At 47.8% G+C, this 18,360-nt stretch overlaps 1 protein-coding gene across 2 annotated transcripts in view; it reads right to left on the reverse strand.

Moving 5' to 3' along the window:
* The window catches only part of LOC147108892 (serine/threonine-protein kinase 3/4), a 187,928-nt gene that overhangs the window by 125,810 nt on the left and 43,758 nt on the right, over positions 1–18,360 (reverse strand). For both annotated transcript variants that reach the window (XM_086005841.1, XM_086005839.1), the window contains exons 4-7: positions 18,166–18,280; positions 6,685–6,849; positions 2,913–3,080; positions 1,180–1,317 (exon numbers count right to left, since the gene is read on the reverse strand). In XM_086005841.1, coding sequence (XP_085861967.1) covers positions 1,180–1,317; positions 2,913–3,080; positions 6,685–6,849; positions 18,166–18,280 — 586 coding nt within the window. The remainder of the gene's footprint in view (positions 1–1,179; positions 1,318–2,912; positions 3,081–6,684; positions 6,850–18,165; positions 18,281–18,360) is intronic.

Genomic DNA, 18,360 nt, shown 5'->3' on the forward strand with positions numbered 1-18,360 from the left:
GGAAGTGGGCAAGCGCTTAACATTCTAACTTTTTTTTAAATGCTAGAGAGAGCAAAAACAAAGACTGGGGCTCTCACATGGGGGAAAAGGCAAACCTGAAATAAAGATGGACAAACTTAAATTTTTTTTTTTAAAGAAGTGTCTTAAAATTTTTAATTAAAAAAAAATTTTAAATGGAAAAATTTCCACACTGCACAAAATTAATATTAGTTTTCCAGGCCCTCAACATTTGTTTAGCAGTAATAATGCTGTTAAAACCTCAGTTACACCTAATCCCTCTGGGTCTAACTGTTAGTGGGAAATTTAACAGTGTAATTACTGCGGAAGAGCCCAAGGTTCAACGATTTGGGTGATTACACAGATAGCCGGCTCTGTGAGGGGGTCGGGGAACCACAGCGCAGCCTGTGTCGGAGCCGTCAGTGACAGACCACAACTTCAGGATTTCCACATGCGCCTGCGCAGGCACCACATCACGAAGTTACGGTCAGTTTCAAAGGCGGAATGATAGCGAACGCTGCCGGTTCACAGTCATCCTGACCGCATGTTCTGGGCCATTATGTTTTGTGTTACGTTACCAGTATTGGGTTAAATATTACATTTGTGTTACAATGTTACCAGTATTCGGTTAAATATTACATTTGTGTTACAATGTTACCAGTATTCGGTTAATTACGTTTGTGATACACTGTTACCAGTATTCGGTTACAATGTTACCAGTGTTTGGTTAATTACGTTTGTGTTACAATGTTACCAATATTCGGTTAATTACGTTTGTGTTACAATGTTACCAGTATTCGGTTAATTACGTTTTTGTTACAATGTTACCAGTGTTCGGTTAATTACGTTTTTGTTACAATGTTACCAGTATTCGGTTAATTACGTTTTTGTTACAATGTTACCAGTATTCGGTTAATTACGTTTGTGTTACAACGTTACCAGTATTCGGTTAATTACGTTTGGGTTACAATGTTACCAGTATTTGGTTACGTTACCAGTATTTGGTTACAATGTTACCAGTATTTGGTTACAACGTTACCAGTATTCAGTTACAATGTTACCAGTATTTGGTTAATTACGTTTGTGTTACCACGTTACCAGTATTCAGTTACAATGCTACCAGTATTTGGTTAGCTATTACGTTTTCTGTTAGAGTGTTGCCAGTATTCGGTTATAACGTACCTGCAGGAGCTGTGTGGCAGCAGCCCTTTGCTCTGGATTTTTAACTAAACACTGCTTTACAAAATCCGTAAATTCATCTGTCCAGAGTTCTGGTTTCCGGAATGTTGGCGGTGGATTCGTGGGAATCATGAAAATAGCCTGCAGAATAGGAAAAAAATGTACTCGGGTCACTTGCAAACTACTGGTTAAATATGCAAAGCTGATCTTGCTTGAATAAAAAGCCATTGTCAAAGATTTTAAAGGTCAGCTCTCTATTGTTGCAGCCAATAACTAGCTATTTTAATGCGGTATTTATAATTCATAACATTTTAAGACAATTTAATAATGTTAATTGCAGCTCGCAGTGCTATGGAAATTTATAGTGCTGATTGCAACAGCACCAGGCTCATGTTTAAACGCTACAAGCATGTACTGGTTATAGGACACAGTTACACGGAAGCGACACGTTAATGTAAGATAGCAGTATAACTCCAGAAAGCATCAAAGCCAAGCAGTGTGAAACCCCGCCCAGAGGGCTTGGCACCATGTGCAGTATAACTCCGGTATGGTGGGAAGCCATGTATTTTTTTTCTTTAAAAAAGGGTTAAAGGCCAGGTTTTTAAAATTGAAATGAAGAAAATGCTGGACAGGACAGTCGGCCTCTGCAACAAGAAAATTGAAGTTTCAATTAACGTGCAACTTTCTTCAGAACTGAAGACTGAAAGTTAGGGGTACTTTTCTGAAATGTTAAGAGAAAGCTGTTCTTTCTCTTTAAAAGAAAAAAGAACTTGCATTTCTATAGCATCTTTCACAGCCTTAATATGTCTCAAAGTGCTTTACAACCAATGAAGTAATTTTGAAGTGTAGTCGCTGTTGTAATGTAGGAAATATGGCAGCCAGTTTTGAGCACAGTAAGCTCCCATAAGCAGCAATGTGATAATGACCAGTTTTAGTGATATTCACTGAGGGACAAATACTGGTCAGGACACCCGGGGAGAACTCCCCTGCTCTTCTTCGAATAGTGGCATGGGATCCTTTACGTCCACCTGAGAGGGAAGGCAGGGCCTCAGGTTAACATCTTAACCGAAAGACGGCACCTGCAGCAGTGCAGCACTCCCTCAGTACAGCACTGGAATGTCAGCATGGATTATGTGCGCAAGGTTCCGGAGTGGAACTTTGAACCTACAACTTTCTGACTCAGAAGTGAGAATGCTACCCAGAGCCACGGCTGATACCATAACAGATGTTGAATGACCTCCGGGATATTTCCAGCACTTTCTATTTCAGAATTCAAACATTTACAAGTTCCCGTTTCCTTTTAAAGTTTATAAGAGTTCTCGGTTAGGCCTACTGGCCACTTTACAAACATACTACAGGGTCTATTTAATGCGTTGAGGAAACAGATGCTCTCAAAACTTTACTGGTGGAGACGAGGGCACGTGGTGGCATGGCTGACCACCTTTCTCACTTCACTCCCATTGTCAGTTCAGTAGCGCAAAGAAATCAGGTCAGCCATGATCGAACTGAACGGCGGAACAGGCTCGAGGGGCTGAAGGGCCTCCTCCTGTTCCTAATGGTCCTAGCCTTAAAGTCGCAAATTACTTTTTTGTCTCTGGAGCAGCTTTCTTCCGAGCGCTGTGCAAAGGCAGCGAGAGCTATACTGTACAGGATGGGGGCGCGAATGCTTCAGCCACGACAGCAGTGCAAGCGGCTTTTAAACCCTCAGCGTGGTCAAATACTTTGCCGCTCCTTACCCTCATCGGATGAATGTCCGCATACGGTGGTTTCCCTTCCGCCATTTCTATTGCCGAAATCCCCAGGGACCAAATGTCCGCCACGCAATTGTAACCAATTTCCTGGATCACTTCGGGCGCCATCCAGAAGGGGGTTCCGATCACCGTGTTCCTCTTGGCCATCGTATCCTGAGTACAGATGGAAAAGTTACTAAGGGGAATCTTCCCGAGTGGTGGGTCAGTGTTGCGCCTCCCCAAAGCGTAAGACTGAAACAAATCTGAGATGAGCATCTATCAAACCTCTCTTCAGCACAGGAGGCCATTCTGCCCGACCTGCTGGCTCTTTGAACGAGCTATCCAATTAATCCCTCTCCCCAGAGCCCTGCAAATTTTTGCTTTTCAAGTCTATATCCAATTCCCTTTTGAAAGTTACTATTGAAACTGCTTCCACCACCCTTTCAGGCAGCGCATTCTAGATTACAGAATACAGACTTTATGCAAGAGTGCAGTAGGCAAGTGCACACTGCTTTTGTTTTTTCAAAGAATGGATCTATGAGAGAATAACTTGTTTATTAATTGAAAAGATTGAATTTAGCCTAGATTCTCATTAGAAAAGAAAGACTTGCATTTATTTATATAGCGCCTTTCACGACCTCAGGATGACCCAAAGCACTTTACAGCCAATACATACATAGAAACATAGAAGATAGGAGCAGGAGCAGGCCATTCAGCCCCCAATGAGATCATGGCTGATCATCCAAATTCAGTACCGTCCCTGCTTTCTCCCCATATCTCTTGATCCCTCTTTAGCCTTAAGAAATATACCTAACTCCTTCTTGAATATATTTAATGAATTGGCCTCTACTGCCTTCTGTGGCAGAGAATTCCACAGGTTCACCACTCTCTGGGTGAAGAAATTCCTCATCTCTGTCCTAAATGGCTTACCCCTTATCCTTAGACTGTGACCCCTGGTTCTGGACTCCCCGACCATCGGGAACATCCTTCCTGCATCTAGTCTGTCCAGTCCTGTTAGAATTTTATAAGTTTCAATGAGATCCCCTCTCATTCTTCTAAACTCCAGCGAGTATAAGTCCAATCGACCCAATCTCTCCTCATACGTCATTCCTGCCATCCCAGGTATCAGCCTGGTGAATCTTCGCTGCAATCCTTCCATGGCAAGAACATCCAATGTAGTCACTGTTGTAATGTAGGAAACGCGGCAGCCAATTTGCGCACAGCAAGTTCCCACAAACAGTAATGTGATAATGACCAGATCATCTGTTTTTTTGTTATGCTAATCGAGAGATAAATATTGGCCAGGACACCAGGGATAACTTCCCTGCTCCTCTTCAAAATAGTGCCGTGGGATCTTTTACATCCACCTGAGAGGCCTCTCCCTGTGGTAGCGAGTTCCACATTCTCACCACTCTCGGGGTAAAGAGGTTTCTCCTCAATTCCCGATTGGATTTATTAGTGACTTATCTTATAAATATGTCCCTCTAGTTTTTGACTGCCTCACAAGTGGACACATCTCTATGGTTACCGTATCAAACCCTTTCATAATCTTAAAGACCCTTCAGCCTTCTCTTTTCTGCGTTTACAGTTTTATTTTGGTCCCTGGCTGGCTAATACAGTATATTGAATGCAAGTTACTGAAAAAAAAAATCTAGTTTGGCATCACCTTGTGGCTAAATGGAGAATATCGGCAGACAGCACAAATATCCATAGGGATAACAGATATGCAGAAAGCCAACAGATTTACAATATACACAGACTGTGTTATTTTCCTGTGAATTAACTCGATCGCTCAACGCAACCCATTCATCAAAGACAGAGAGCTCTGGTCAGCGGTGTCCATGCTGACAGTGACTGGCATCGACCCAAAGGCCTTCTGATGGCTCAGGAAGGTCCCAGGTTCGACCCAGGTGTGTGACGAGTTAGCTGATCTGAGCCAGGTTTGCACAGACCGAGGATTAGAAACCTACCTTTGGTTGAGGGGAGGGGGCTGGGGTGTGTGGAAATGGTGTACAAATTGAAAGAGTATCGCCCAAGATTCTGCTGGAAGAGCAGGAGCGCGGAGACAGGATTGGTTCACGTCTGGTGTCACGGGTGAATGGCCTGTCTACACTTACTCTCTAGGCTCACATTTCAAAGGATAAGTCACTTGGGTGAGATATTGGATTGTAGTCTGCAACCGTGTAATCACATGAGCTGGCACCTTCAAATAAGACCACGGTCCAACTGGTTCGCCTTCTACCATCCTGGTAGTCGCACGATACAACGATAATGGGATTGTTGACTAATCATAGCATATGATTTCCATTAATTAACTACAGATGCGAGGAAATCCCCCAGTGGTGGAGAGCTTTGGGAACCATAAGTTCAAAGTCACCTGTCCCTCCCGAGCATGCGACACTTAACACGTCATCTCTCAAATTACTGATACATTACAGCGCCACCCATACTGCACTAAAGTGTCATTCCCCAGGTTATGTTCTCAAGTCCTGGTGAGGCACTTGAACCCCTACCTTCTAGGCAAACTGACAACGCAAATGTCGTGATCAGCATAGGAACAGGAGGAGGTAATTCAGCCCTTTCAGTTAGATCATGGCTGATCTGCACCTCAACTCCATTTATCCACCTTTGCTCCATATCTCGAGACCTTTACCTAACAAAAATCTATTGATCTCAGTCTTAATATTTCAGTTGACCTGGCCTCAACAACTTTTTGGGGCAAAGAGTTCCAGATTTCCACTGCCCTTCTGAATGTCCTAGCTCTAGTTTTAAGATTATGTCTCCTTGTTCTTGATTCCCCCCTCAAAGGAAATAGTTTCTCAGTATCTACCCTATCGAATTCCTATGACATTTTAAAAACCTCGATCAGATCACCCTTCAATCTTCTATACTCAAGGGAATGCAAGGCAAGTTTATGCAACTGTCCGCATAATTTAACCCACTAAGCCCCTGCCAGCTCAGAGTTGGATCTAAAGTGTAAGGTGTTTACACACAAGTAGTTGGACATTACATAGAAGATAGGAGTAGGCCATTCGGCCCCTTGAGCCTGCTCCGCCATTCAATGAGATCATGGCTGATCATCCAAATTCAGTACCCTGTCCCTGCCTATTAGTTTATAGATGTTTTTTAAAAAGAATTCACCTAATTTTTAATTTTACCATGCTTTGTTGTTGCGTCTAACCCACACCCCGATGCTGCTGTGGCCAATTGTATCCCGATGCTCTGGAAGAAATTACTAGCCGTCATCAGTCACCATTCCCATGCTCATCAGGAGGTGTACTTGAAGGTAATCAGGTCTACAATGGCCCCATCTGATGCTGAATCGTTGAGTATATTCAAGACTGAGATTGATAGATTTTTGGACTCTAGGGGAATCAAGGGATATGGAGATCGGGCGGGAAAGTGGAGTTGAGGTCGAAGATCAGCCATGATCTTGTTGAATGGCAGAGCAGGCTCGAGGGGCCTGATGCCCACTCCTGCTTCTAATTCTTATGTCCTTATTATCGCCAACTCGTGCTCTCTTGGCGCATGGCATTTATCCTCCACTCAATGGAACTTGGGATGGGTAGTCCCAGTGTACTTTTAGACATGAAAATGTTCTTGCTTCAGGTCAGTTTTTCTTTAATACTTTGTCTTAAGATTTTTGTTAATTTATTGCCCTGGTAAAATTTTTAAAAAGTTCACATATGGAAATAACTTCATAACAAGAGTCTTTCGGCTGTTGTGAGCTATTTTGTGATGTGGTTTTGTACCACAGTTGAGTTCAGAGATTACTTACAGTAAGCTGACCAGCAACTCCAAAATCAGCCAGTTTGGCGTGTCCCTCGTTGTTGAGCAAGATGTTTCCAGCTTTGATATCCCTGTGGATTTTCCTCATGAAGTGTAGATATTCCAGCCCTTTCAGCGTGGACTGTAAAATCGTGGCGATCTCATCCTCCGTTAGCTGAAGAAAAGGAAAAAGATATCTGATTTACATCATAACCTCTGCACTTGGAAAGACTTTGGTGGATCATCTGTGGATGGCTTGGACATTTCCAAAGCTCTTGGCAAGGTTTGGCACCATGCACGTCTAAATAATTGCCATCGTATAGCATCCCACCACTAGATTCATGGCTATCTAGTTTTCTCTCCAACTGTATCATCTGTGCTGTAGAAGATGCCTCATCTCCTGAATCTTCTTCCATTAACTCAGGGGTTCCCCATGACTGTCCTCTCTCCCAATCTGTTCCTTACTCACATCTCATCTTCATCCAAAATAAGAACTTCCATTTAGTGCCTTTCACTACCTCAGGATGTCGCAAAGCGCTTTACAGCCAATGATGTACTTTTGAAGTGTAGTCAGTGTTGTAATGTAGGAAAACCCTATCTGCTCTTTCATGATGATTCTAAGCTGCCGTTATCAGTTTCCTTCAGAACACACATCCTCGATGATTACAACCTCCATTCCTCTCAGCGCAATGGCTGAAACACTACATTTTGATCTTCTCAAAGCCCTTAAATGGGGCAAGGATATGAAAACCTGTTTAATTTCTTCAAACACAAAGTTTCTTCCTGCATCTTCCATTTAACCAGCAGTAACTACCTTAGATACTTCCACCCTTAGTCTTGCTTGATCTTTTACAATATTAGCCTCACCCCCTCTTCTAAACTCCCACGTTTCCTTCATTCCTAAAGCTGCCTTCAAGCAGCTCAGTTTCCTCTTTTGTGTCAAATGCTTCACTTCTTCTCAACAACTTGACTCCAACCAAAACTTGAAGGCTACTCCCATGCCCGAGGTGGCTCTTCTCGTCACTCTTGTGCACTCCTCGACAGGCTCACCGCCATCCCTCTCATCTCCAAGCTCCCTGTCGTAACCTCTCGTTTTTCTCCACTTTACGGATACTATAGTCAATGATCCCCTAAACTTTCTTCTTCCTTCGAAGTTATAAATACTATGGAGAGGAAAGTTCTCTCTTCCTCCTCCCTACATCCCCATTTTGTTGAACTCAAAACTCATCGTACAGCCTCCTACTTGAACTCAACATTTCTCAAGATCTCAAACCAGAACTCCTTCTAAGGATAAGGGGTAAGCCATTTAGGACAGAGATGAGGAGGAATTTCTTCACCCAGAAAGTGGTGAACCTGTGGAATTCTCTACCACAGAAGGCAGTAGAGGCCTATTCATCAAATATATTCAAGAAGTAGTTAGATATATTTCTTAAGGCTAAAGGGATCAAGGGATATGGGGAGAAGGCAGAGACAGGGTACTGAATTTGGATGATCAGTTATGATCTCATTAAATGGCGGAGCAGGCTCGAGGGGCCGAATGGCCTACTCCTGCTCCTATCTTCTATGTTTCCTTACATCCCTCAGTCTCTCCTTCCTTCACCAACCCGAGGCTGTTATAATGCAAGCTTCACAATCATTACTTCTTGATTTATCTCATTTCTTTTATTCTTTCCAACTTTGGTAGTGGCCAAGGCTTGGCCCTTCACCTTCCTTTCTCAATTAAAAAACCCAAGCCACCAACACATCATTGATTAAAGGATGAGTGAACTGTTCCAATTGTTTGTGCCCCCTTGTGTCAATTAAGGCCGAGTCTCCATTGTGTTGGCCATTTGCCCTCAAATATGTACTGCTTCTGGAAAACACGCTAACCCACAGCATCAAATACGGTGTCTCTTTTGCCCTGTGTGTAGAAACATTACGAAGCAAGTGGTTCTTGCAATGCGTTGGTATTCTGGAAAACAATCACGTAATCGGAGCTTTTCTGGTCGTGCATCAATTCAGCAACAGCAAAAAACACACATTTATGATCTGTGTGGCAGCTGTCAAAAAAAGACATCCTGAAGCACTGTTGGCCATAACAGCACTGTACAAAAGTCCCACCTTATTTATACTGTAAAAGAAAGACTTGCATTTATATAGCACCGTTCATGACCACCGTACATCCCAAAGTGCTTTGCAGCCAATGAAGCACTTTTGAATTGTAGTCACTGTTGTAATGTAGGAAACACAACAGCCGCAAACAGCATTGCGATAATGACCAGATAATATGCTTTTTGTTATGTTGATTGAGGGATAAATATTGTCCAGGACACCAGGGAGCACTCCCCTGCTCTTCCTTGAAATAGTGCTATGGGATTTTTTTTACGTCCACCTGAGGGGGCAGACGGGGTCTCGGTTTAACATCTCATCCGAAAGACGCCACCTCCGACAATGGAGCGTCAGCCGAGATTTTTTGCGCTCAAGTCTCTGGAGTGGGACTTGAACCCACAACTTTCAGACTCAAAGGCAAGAGTGCTACCCACTGACACAGCTGCAGCTAGAGCTGGGATTGTCTTTGACAGAAGTGTTGTGGAATATATGGTCTTTTTCCCTTCCTCTGAATTAGCTAATGAACTAATTTCGTCAATTATAACAGGGACAATAGATCCCCCAGTGTCATGGACTATAGTCGAGGATGGGGTTGAACTCCTCGGGTGAACCCATGCCTTTCATCACTCTCTTCTACCAGTGAGTAACCCTGGTTTTCAAATCCTTCCATGGCCTCGCCCCTCCCTATCTCTGTAACCTTCTCCAGCACTACAACCCTCAATTCTGACCTCTTGTGCATCCCCGATTTTCATCGCTCCACCATTGGTGGCCGTGCCTTCAGCTGACGGTGCCCTAAGCTCCGGAATTCCCTTCCTAAACCTCTCTGACTCTCTAACTCCTTTAAGGCACTCCTTAAAACCTACCTCTTCGACCAAGCAGTCCTAGTATCTTATGTGGCGCAGTGTCAAATTTTGTTTGATTAACGCTCCTGTGAAGCGCCTTGGGATGTCTCACTACGTTATATCAATGTAGGGAGAAGGGCTGAACTACAAATCAGCATCACTGTCCAACTGGCACCTTTCCCGGTCAGACAGGCACACTGCGATCTCAACAACAACAACTTGTATTTATATAGCACCTTTAATGTAGTAAAACGTCCCACGGCGCTGCACAGGAGTATTTTAAGACAAAAAATTTGACACTGATCCACATAAGGATAAATTAGGGCAGATGACCAAAAGCTTGGTCAAAGAGGTAGGTTTTAAGGAGTGTCTTAAAAGAGGAGAGGGAGGTAGAAGCACGGAGGGGTTTAGGCAGGGAATTCCAGAGCTTAGGGCCCAGGCAACAGAAGGCACGGCCACCAAAGGTTGAGTGATTATAATCAGGGATGCTCAAGAGGGCAGAATTAGAGGAGCGCAGATATCTCCGGGGGGGGGGGGGGGTGGTTGTGGGGCTAAAGGAGATTACAGAGATAGGGAGGGGCGAGGCCATGGAGGGAAAGCGAGGCGCTGCTTAACCGGGAGCCAATGTAGGTCAGCGAGCACAGGGGAGATGGGTGAACGGGACTTGGTGCGAGGTAGGACACGGGCAGCCGAGTTTTGGATTACCTCAAGTTTACATAAGGTGGAATGTGGGAGACCAGTCAGGAGTGCGTTGGAAGAGTCAAGTCTGGGTGTTAACAAAGGCATGGGCGAGGGTTTCAGCAGCAGATGAACTAAGGCAGGGGCGGAGACGGGCAATGTTACGGAGGTGAAAGTAGGCGGTCCTGGTTATGCTGCGGATATGTGGTCGGAAGCTCATTTCGGGGTCACAGACAGACACACTACGATCTTGGTTGGGTTGAGGTGTTGACATCATCACAGCCATCCGTGCTGATCAGTGGTGGTGGGAGTGAACAAGTGGAGCTGTGCCTGTTTGTCCCTCAGACGTGCAGGACAGCTCCAGACAGTGAGGGGAACAGCGCAAGAGAGGAAATATACTGCAGTGCACATTGCAACAATCAACGCTCTCATGTACAAACTCTGTAAAAACACGAGTGGGCCTTTTGTCTGAGTCTTTCATTTCTCGGTCCCCTCATACACTAACCACTGTGTAACCTTTGCTTCAGAAATATAGCACGAGGGAACCCGCATGACTTCAGACACATGTCTCCTGTTTACACTGCCTGACAGGATTCGAGCGCAGGAAAGCATTTCTGTAATTCTCCACCTTCTTCATCAACACGTTGAAATTTAAAAAAAAGATACATGGGGATTCTCCACCGTACCAGCACCTCCCCCCCACAAACCACCCCAAGGAAAAATGGGAAGGGGTAACGTTGTTAGAAAGAGCAATTGAGCAATGGTCTTTATGACCTTCTGAGTTATCAGCAGTTTCCGATGCAACTCATTTTCCCCAAAACTTCAGAACTCCCTTCAATCTACAGGTATTCAAAGGCTTGGTGTCACCAAACCTCTGCTTCTTGATTTACCTCATCTTCTCTTCTACCTTTTTCAAACTTGGTGTCTTGCACTCTAGGTCTTGGTTCTCAATAATAAAATAAAATTAGCACGATATTGGTGATGCGCTATCAATTAATCAAAAGACTGAGGTTAAGCGAGTAACTAACAGGCTTTTATTAACAAGAGAATGAAGGTGTGCCTCGAGTGGACGACCAGTCCGGAATACAGAGGGACTGTGGAGCAGTCACCTTTATACCTGGACTCGTGGGAGGAGTCAGCCAAGGCATGTACAGACATGTACACAGTGGAATACAAACACACACACAGGCAGGTATAACAGTGGTTTACCACATTCACCCCTTGTTTAAAAATGAGTCCGGCGGGGTGAAGTGTATTAAAAGTTTGTGTATTGGAGTCTCTCCGGAGGTCTTGTCTGCCGCTGTGATCGACGTGGCGACGGCAGGGGTAGTGAAGCTTCCGGCGTCGAGTCCCGCGTAGGCTGGGGCACTGGTGTGTAGTCCTCATGGGTGTCGAGCGGGTCGCGGGGCCCAGGCGTGCCGTCTGCTGGGGTTGGATATTGGATCGTGGGGGGGGGGGGGGGGGGGTGGTAGTGGGTAGTGGGTTACTGGGGCCCCCGAGGGTGCGAGGTCTCGTATGGAGACTGTGTCCTCCCGCCCGTCCGGGTACGCAATGTAAGCATACTGGGGGTTGGCGTGGAGGAGGTCGACCCTCTCAACCAAGGGGTCCGTTTTATGGGTCCTCACGTGTCTTCTCAGTAGGACCGGCCCTGGGGACGTCAGCCATGGTGGTAGCGATGTCCCCGATGTGGACTTCCTTGGGAAGACAAACATTTTCTCATGAGGGGTGGTGTTAGTGGCAGAGCAGTGGCCGAATAGAGTGGAGCGCATCGGGGAGCACATCCTGCCAGCGGGAGGTCGGAAGGCCCCTAGACTTTAAGGCTAGCAAGGCGGCCTTCCAAACTGTCGCATTCTCTCTTTCCACCTGTCCGTTCCCCCGGGTGTTGTAACTGGTGGTCCTGCTTGTGGCAATACCCCTAGCGAGCAGGTACTGGTGGAGTTCGTCGCTCATAAACGATGAGCCCCGGTCGCTATGGATATAGCTGGGGAAACCGAACAGGGTGAAGAGGTCGTTCAGACATTTAATGACCGTGGCACTGGTCATGTCCTGGCAGGGGATGGCGAATGGGAAACGGGAGTACTCATCAATAATGTTGAGGAAGTACACATTGCGGTTGGAGGAGGGGAGAGGCCCTTTAAAATCAACGCTCAGGCGCTCGAAGGGGCGAGTGGCTTTTATCAGGTGAGCCCTGTCTGGTCTATAAAAGTGCTGTTTGCACTCAGCGCAGACTTGGCAGTTCCTGGTCATGGTCCTGACCTCCTCAATGGAGTAAGGCAGGTTGCGGGCCTTGATGAAGTGGAAGAACCTGGTGACCCCCGGGTGGCAGAGGTCATTGTGGAGGGCCCGCAGTCTATCGATCTGCGCGCTGGCGCAAGTGCCACGCGATAGAGCATCCGGGGGTTCATTGAGCTTCCCGGGCCGGTACAAGATCTCGTAGTTGTAGGTGGAAAGTTCGATTCTCCACCTCAAGATCTTGTTGTTTTTGATTTTGCCCCTCTGCTTGTTGTTAAACATAAAAGCAACTGAACGCTGGTCAGTGAGCAGGGTAAATCGTTTTCCGGCCAGGTAGTGCCTCCAATGACGCACAGCCTCCACAATAGCCTGGGCCTCCTTCTCAACAGAGTGTCTGGTCTCCGGGCCCTGGAGGGTTCGTGAAAAGAAGGCCACGGGTCTCCCCGCCTGATTAAGGGTAGCGGCCATGGCAAAGTCGGACGCGTCGCTTTCCACCTGGAAGGGGATGGATTCATCCACTGCGTGCATGGTAGCTTTGGCAATGTCTTCCTTGATACGGTGGAAGGCTAAGCGGGCCTCTGCCGTCAAGGGAAAAGAGGTGGACTTGATCAGCGGACGGGCCTTGTCCGCATAGTAGGGGACCCACTGGACGTAATGGGAGAAAAAGCCTAGGCACCTCTTCAGGGCCTTGAGGCAGTGGGGCAGTGGGAGTTCCATAAGGGGACGCATCCGGTCGGGGTCGGGGCCGATGACTCCGTGTTCCACAACACAGCCAAGGATGGTGAGGCGGGTTGTGCGGAATATGCACTTCTCCTTGTTATACGTCAGGTTAAGGAGTTGGGCGGTGCAGAGGAATTTTTCGAGGTTTGCGTCATGGTCCTGCAAGTCATGGCCGCAGATGGTCACATTGTCCAGATATGGGAAAGTGGCCTGCAACGCATTTTGATCGACCATCCGGTCCATCTCCCTTTGGAAGACGGAGACCCCGTTGGTGACGCCAAAGGGAACCCTAAGGAAGTGGTAGAGGCGGCCGTTTGCCTCAAAGGCAGTATACTGGCGGTCCTCAGGGCGGATAGGGAGCTGGTGGTACGCTGATTTCAGGTCAATGGTCGAGAAGACGCGGTACTGCGCGATCTGGTTGACCATTTCAGCTATGCGGGGGAGTGGGTAAGCGTCCAGCAGGGTGTAGCGATTTATTGTCTGGCTGTAGTCGATGACCAGGCGCTGCTTCTCGCCGGTCTTAATGACCACAACCTGGGCTCGCCAGGGGCTGGTGCTGCCCTCAATAATCCCCTCCTTCAGGAGCCGTTCCACTTCGGTTTTAATGAAAACCCTGTCCCCGGCACTGTATCGCCTGCTCTTTGTGGCGATGGGCTTACAGTCGGGGGTGAGGTTAGCAAACAGTGGGGGGGGGGGGTGACTCTGAGTGTGGAGAGGTTGCACCTGGTGCGCGGCGGGCAATTTGGAAGCTGCTGGCTGCGGACTGTGAGTGGGGGGAGGGGTCCACCGTACGCCATCGTAACACTTTTAAGGTGGCACTGAAAATCTAACCCCAGTAGAACGGCAGCGCAGAGGTGGGGCAGGACCAGAAGTTTAAAATTATCGTACACAGTCCCGTCTACTAAGAGTGTCACCACGCAGTAGCCGCCAATGTCCGCCGACTGGGACTCGGAGGCCATAGAAATCCGCTGGTGCGCAGGCAGGACTGGGAGAGAGCAACGCCGCACCGTGTCGGGGTGGATGAAGCTCTCCGTGCTCCCAGAGTCAAAAAGGCAGGTTGTTTCGTGACCATTTACCTTAATGTCCATTGTGGACCGGGCCAGTTGGTGCGGTCTCGCTTGGTCCAGCGTAACGGAGGCCAGCGTAGGGGTCGGTGTGTCGCTGCGGGTATCAGATGAGGCGGTGTTGGGGGCCTGCTGTGTCCCGGCTGGCGTCCAAGATGGTGGCGTCCATGATCCCCATGTGGCTGGAGGCATCCAAAATGGCTGCTGTTCCGGTGGTTCGCACATGGCTGGGGAGGCCCAAGATAGCGGCCCGCACGCGGCGCTGCTGGGGTTCGGGGTGGCTTTGGCACTGCAGACGCAGGCGTAGTGTCCCTTCTTCCCGCAGCGCGAGCAGATCGCATTTTTTGCCGGGCAGCGCGCTCTGGGGTGCTTGGCCTGGCCACAGAAGTAGCATTTCTGGCCTTGGGACACTGCTGCGGTAGTTGGGCCGTTGCTGGGATGTGGCTGGGGTGGCACGGCGCTATGAGACGGTCCTACCGTGTCCCAGGCTGTTGTTCCCCGCGGCGTCCACGGTGCAGAGTAGGCGGCATCCATGCCCCGGTAGGCTGCGTCCAATGATAGTGCGAGTTCAGAGGCCTTGTTGAGGTCGAGGTCACTCTGCTCCAACAGTCGCTGTCGGGTGTAATTGGACCTGTGGCCCACAACAAAAGCGTCCTGGATAAGTTCCTCTGTGTACACGGCGGCCTTTACATCCTTACAACCACAGGCCCGGTCAAGCACAGACAGTGCCTGAAGGTATTCCTCGGTCGATTCCCCAGGTTGTTGTTTACGACTCCCCAGGAGGTGCCTGGCGTACACCTCGTTCACTGGGCGCGTGTACTGGTCCTTGAGGAGCTTGAGAGCAGCCATGTACGAGGTTGCGTCCTGGATGACCGAGTACGCTCGGTGGTTCACTTTGGAGGTCAGGACATCCAGTTTGTCCTCATCCGATTTGACCGTTGCAGCGGAGGCGATCAGGAATCTTTCAAAGCACTTAAGCCAGTGAGCAAACTTGGTGGATGCGTCCGCCTCCCGATGGTCTAAGTCCAGGCATGCTGGTGTGAGGATCTTCTCCATTATAAAAAAATCTTGTTAATAAAATTGATGCGCTATCAATTACTCAAAAGACTGAGGTTAAGCGAGTAACTAACAGGCTTTTATTAACAAGAGAATGAAGGTGTGCCTCGAGTGGTCGACCAGTCCAGAATACAGAGGGACTGTGGAGCAGTCACCTTTATACCTGGACTCGTGGGAGGAGTCAGCCGAGGCATGTACAGACATGTACACAGTGGAATACAAACACACACACAGGCAGGTATAACAGTGGTTTACCACAATTGGAAACTCTGCAATTATACTATGGGGATTTTTTGGTTGCTAACTTTCACCCCTCCTGTTCTCCTGAAGGCCATGACTCCTGCTGGAGTATGGGTCTTAAGTGGTCATTCCTCACGTGTCACACTAGACAGTTTTAGTGCTGGGTAAGCTATTCAGCCAGCTGAGCGCGATTCTGCCCTCGGCAGTCATCCAGTCTGGTGTAATGGTTACTGGTACCGGACCCGCAATCCAGAGGTCACAGGTTCAAGTCCCAATGTGGCAAATTGAATTCCATCAATCGGGTAATTTGTGGGCTGCCACATCTGGTTCACTCATGTCCTTCGGCCAAGGGAACTTGCCACACCTACCCAGTCTGGCTCACACGTGGCTCGAGATCCACACTATGTGGTAGACTCAATGCCCTCTGCAGTCTTGCCGGACGAGCAGGAATGTGGGACTGGTGCGTTGTCCGCAAAGTTCAAAACAAGGCTGTGTTTAGTGACACCGCCCGGTGTCGTTAACAAGATTTGTGGTGGCTCCGGCAGTAAGTGGGAGGAGAATAATCACCCAGCACTTTGCCTGGAACGTGTAATTCGATGCAGTCAATGCTACCAAGTGGGAATGGTACAAGGGGGAGCCTGACTCTGGGCATTCCGCGTTTCAGCATTCCGTAGGGACCGCTCCCTCCGAGACACCCTAGTCCACTCCTCTATCACCTCCAGCACCCCTTCCCCTTCGCCCGGCACCTTCCCGTGCAAGCGCAGGAGATGCAACACCTGCCCTTATACCTCCCCACCATCCAGGGCCCCAAACACCCCTTCCAGGTGAAACAGCGATTTACTTGTACTTCTTGCAATTTAGTGTGCTTCTTGCAATTTAGTATACTGTATTCGCTGCTCACGATGTGGTCTCCTCTACATTGGGGAGACCAAACGCAGATTGGGTGACCGCTTTGCGGAACACCTCCGTTCAGTCCGTAAGGGTGACCCCGAGCTTCCGGTCGCCTGTCATTTTAATTCACCGCTCCACTCCCACTCGGACCTCACCGTACTCTGGCTCTTGCATTGCTCCACGGAAACCCAGCGTAAGCTCGAGGAACAGCACCTCATCTTACAGCCTTCCGGACTCAATATCGAGTTCAACAATTTCAGATCATAACCTCGGCCCCTATTACATTTTTATATATTTTTTATCCACACCTTTGTTTTGTGCCCTTCCCCCTTTGTTTCTCTCCCACATGGCAGCTGTCTCTCATTCTGCCAGCGCATTTCACACCTAATCTAGAGCCGTCTTTTGTCTCCACTAGTCCTATCACCATCTCGTCTCATTTTGAATACCTCTTAATGTCTCTTCACTGCTCTTTTGTTCTCTCATCCCCATTTCCCAACCCCCAAACTGGCCTTTTAATCGGTTTCATTTCCTGTGTTTTTTCAGTCCTGACGAAGGGGTTTGACCTGAAACGTTGACTCTATTTCTCTCTCCACGGATGTTGTCTGGCCTGCTGAGTTTTTCCAGCATTTTCTGTTGTTATTTCCGACTCTGGGGCTCTTGCGTTACAATTCCGTGGGGTGTTAACCGCAAAATGCCGGCCTTCAGGAGGGACGGTGAGAAACCGCCCATCTGCAGAGTGAGCTACGTTTAGTTACATTGCCGGTGCAATTAATGAAGAAGTGTGGTGGTGTAATTTGACGCAGTCAGGCTGGGGACTGAAAGTATTGCACTGAAGCATGGCTAAGTGCAGAACCCAACAACGTGTAGTGCTTCAACACAACACAGCACTCACACTCGGGCCGGGGTTTGGAGCAACGTCACACGTGTGCGCATCATTGGCCTGGTGGTGTCAATCAAGGTTTCCCCTCATTTTTTTTTCCGTGCGCGATCCCTTTAAATTTGCTGCGTGGTATCTTCCAGCAGCAGCATAGGAACAGGAGGGGCCATTCAGCCCCTCGAGCCTGTTCCACCATTCAATGAGATCATGGCTGATCCGCAACCTAACTCCATATACCTGCCTTTGCCCCATATCCCTTAATACCTTTGGTTAACAGAAATCTATCAATCTCAGGTTTAAAATTAACAACTGATCTAGCATCGTTTGCGGAAGAGAGCTCCAAACTTCTACCACCCTTTGTGTGTAGAAGTGTTTCCTAATTTCACTCCTGAAAGGTCTGGCTCTAATTTTTTAAGACTATGCCCCCTAGTCCTAGGCTCCCCAGCTGGTGAGCGGCCTGCGCGGGTTCTCCCGATTGGCGCGCGGCTGCGCACCTTAGGGGGAAAACGTTGGTGTCAATATTCACTCCGTTTACAAAAAAAAATACGCAACAGCCTTTCAATCTGGACAGCCAGCTAATTTCTCCCCAAGGCCAATCTAGCACCCCAACTGCAGTCTGGTTGAGATCTGTTCATTCAGCAGAGGCCTGCTGCCTTGTATGACTCCGTTGCATGCTGCCTTCACCACCTGAACCAAACTCTAATTAAGTAATTTTCCGAGTATTGTTGCTCAGAGCCGTGGCGTATCACAGCTCCTGCTCACATGCTTATTTTCCTGGGATAGAGGCAGGCGCATCGAATTACCGTTTTATTCCTTATTCGAATGAGGTCGGATACTGAACCGGCTCCACAGTATTCCATGACTATCCACAGGTCCGTGTTCTTAAAATAGCTTCCATAGTACTTGACTACGTGAGGGCTGTGAAGAAAGGGAAAGACCGTTAAAGACCTAGGATTCTACATGGAACAAAAGAATTAGGAACATGGAAAATTCATTCG

Source organism: Somniosus microcephalus, chromosome 13 (genome assembly GCF_052327205.1).
Source record: "Somniosus microcephalus isolate GS21.2 chromosome 13, FLI_Smic_1.0, whole genome shotgun sequence".
In the NCBI taxonomy this organism is placed as follows: domain Eukaryota; kingdom Metazoa; phylum Chordata; class Chondrichthyes; order Squaliformes; family Somniosidae; genus Somniosus; species Somniosus microcephalus.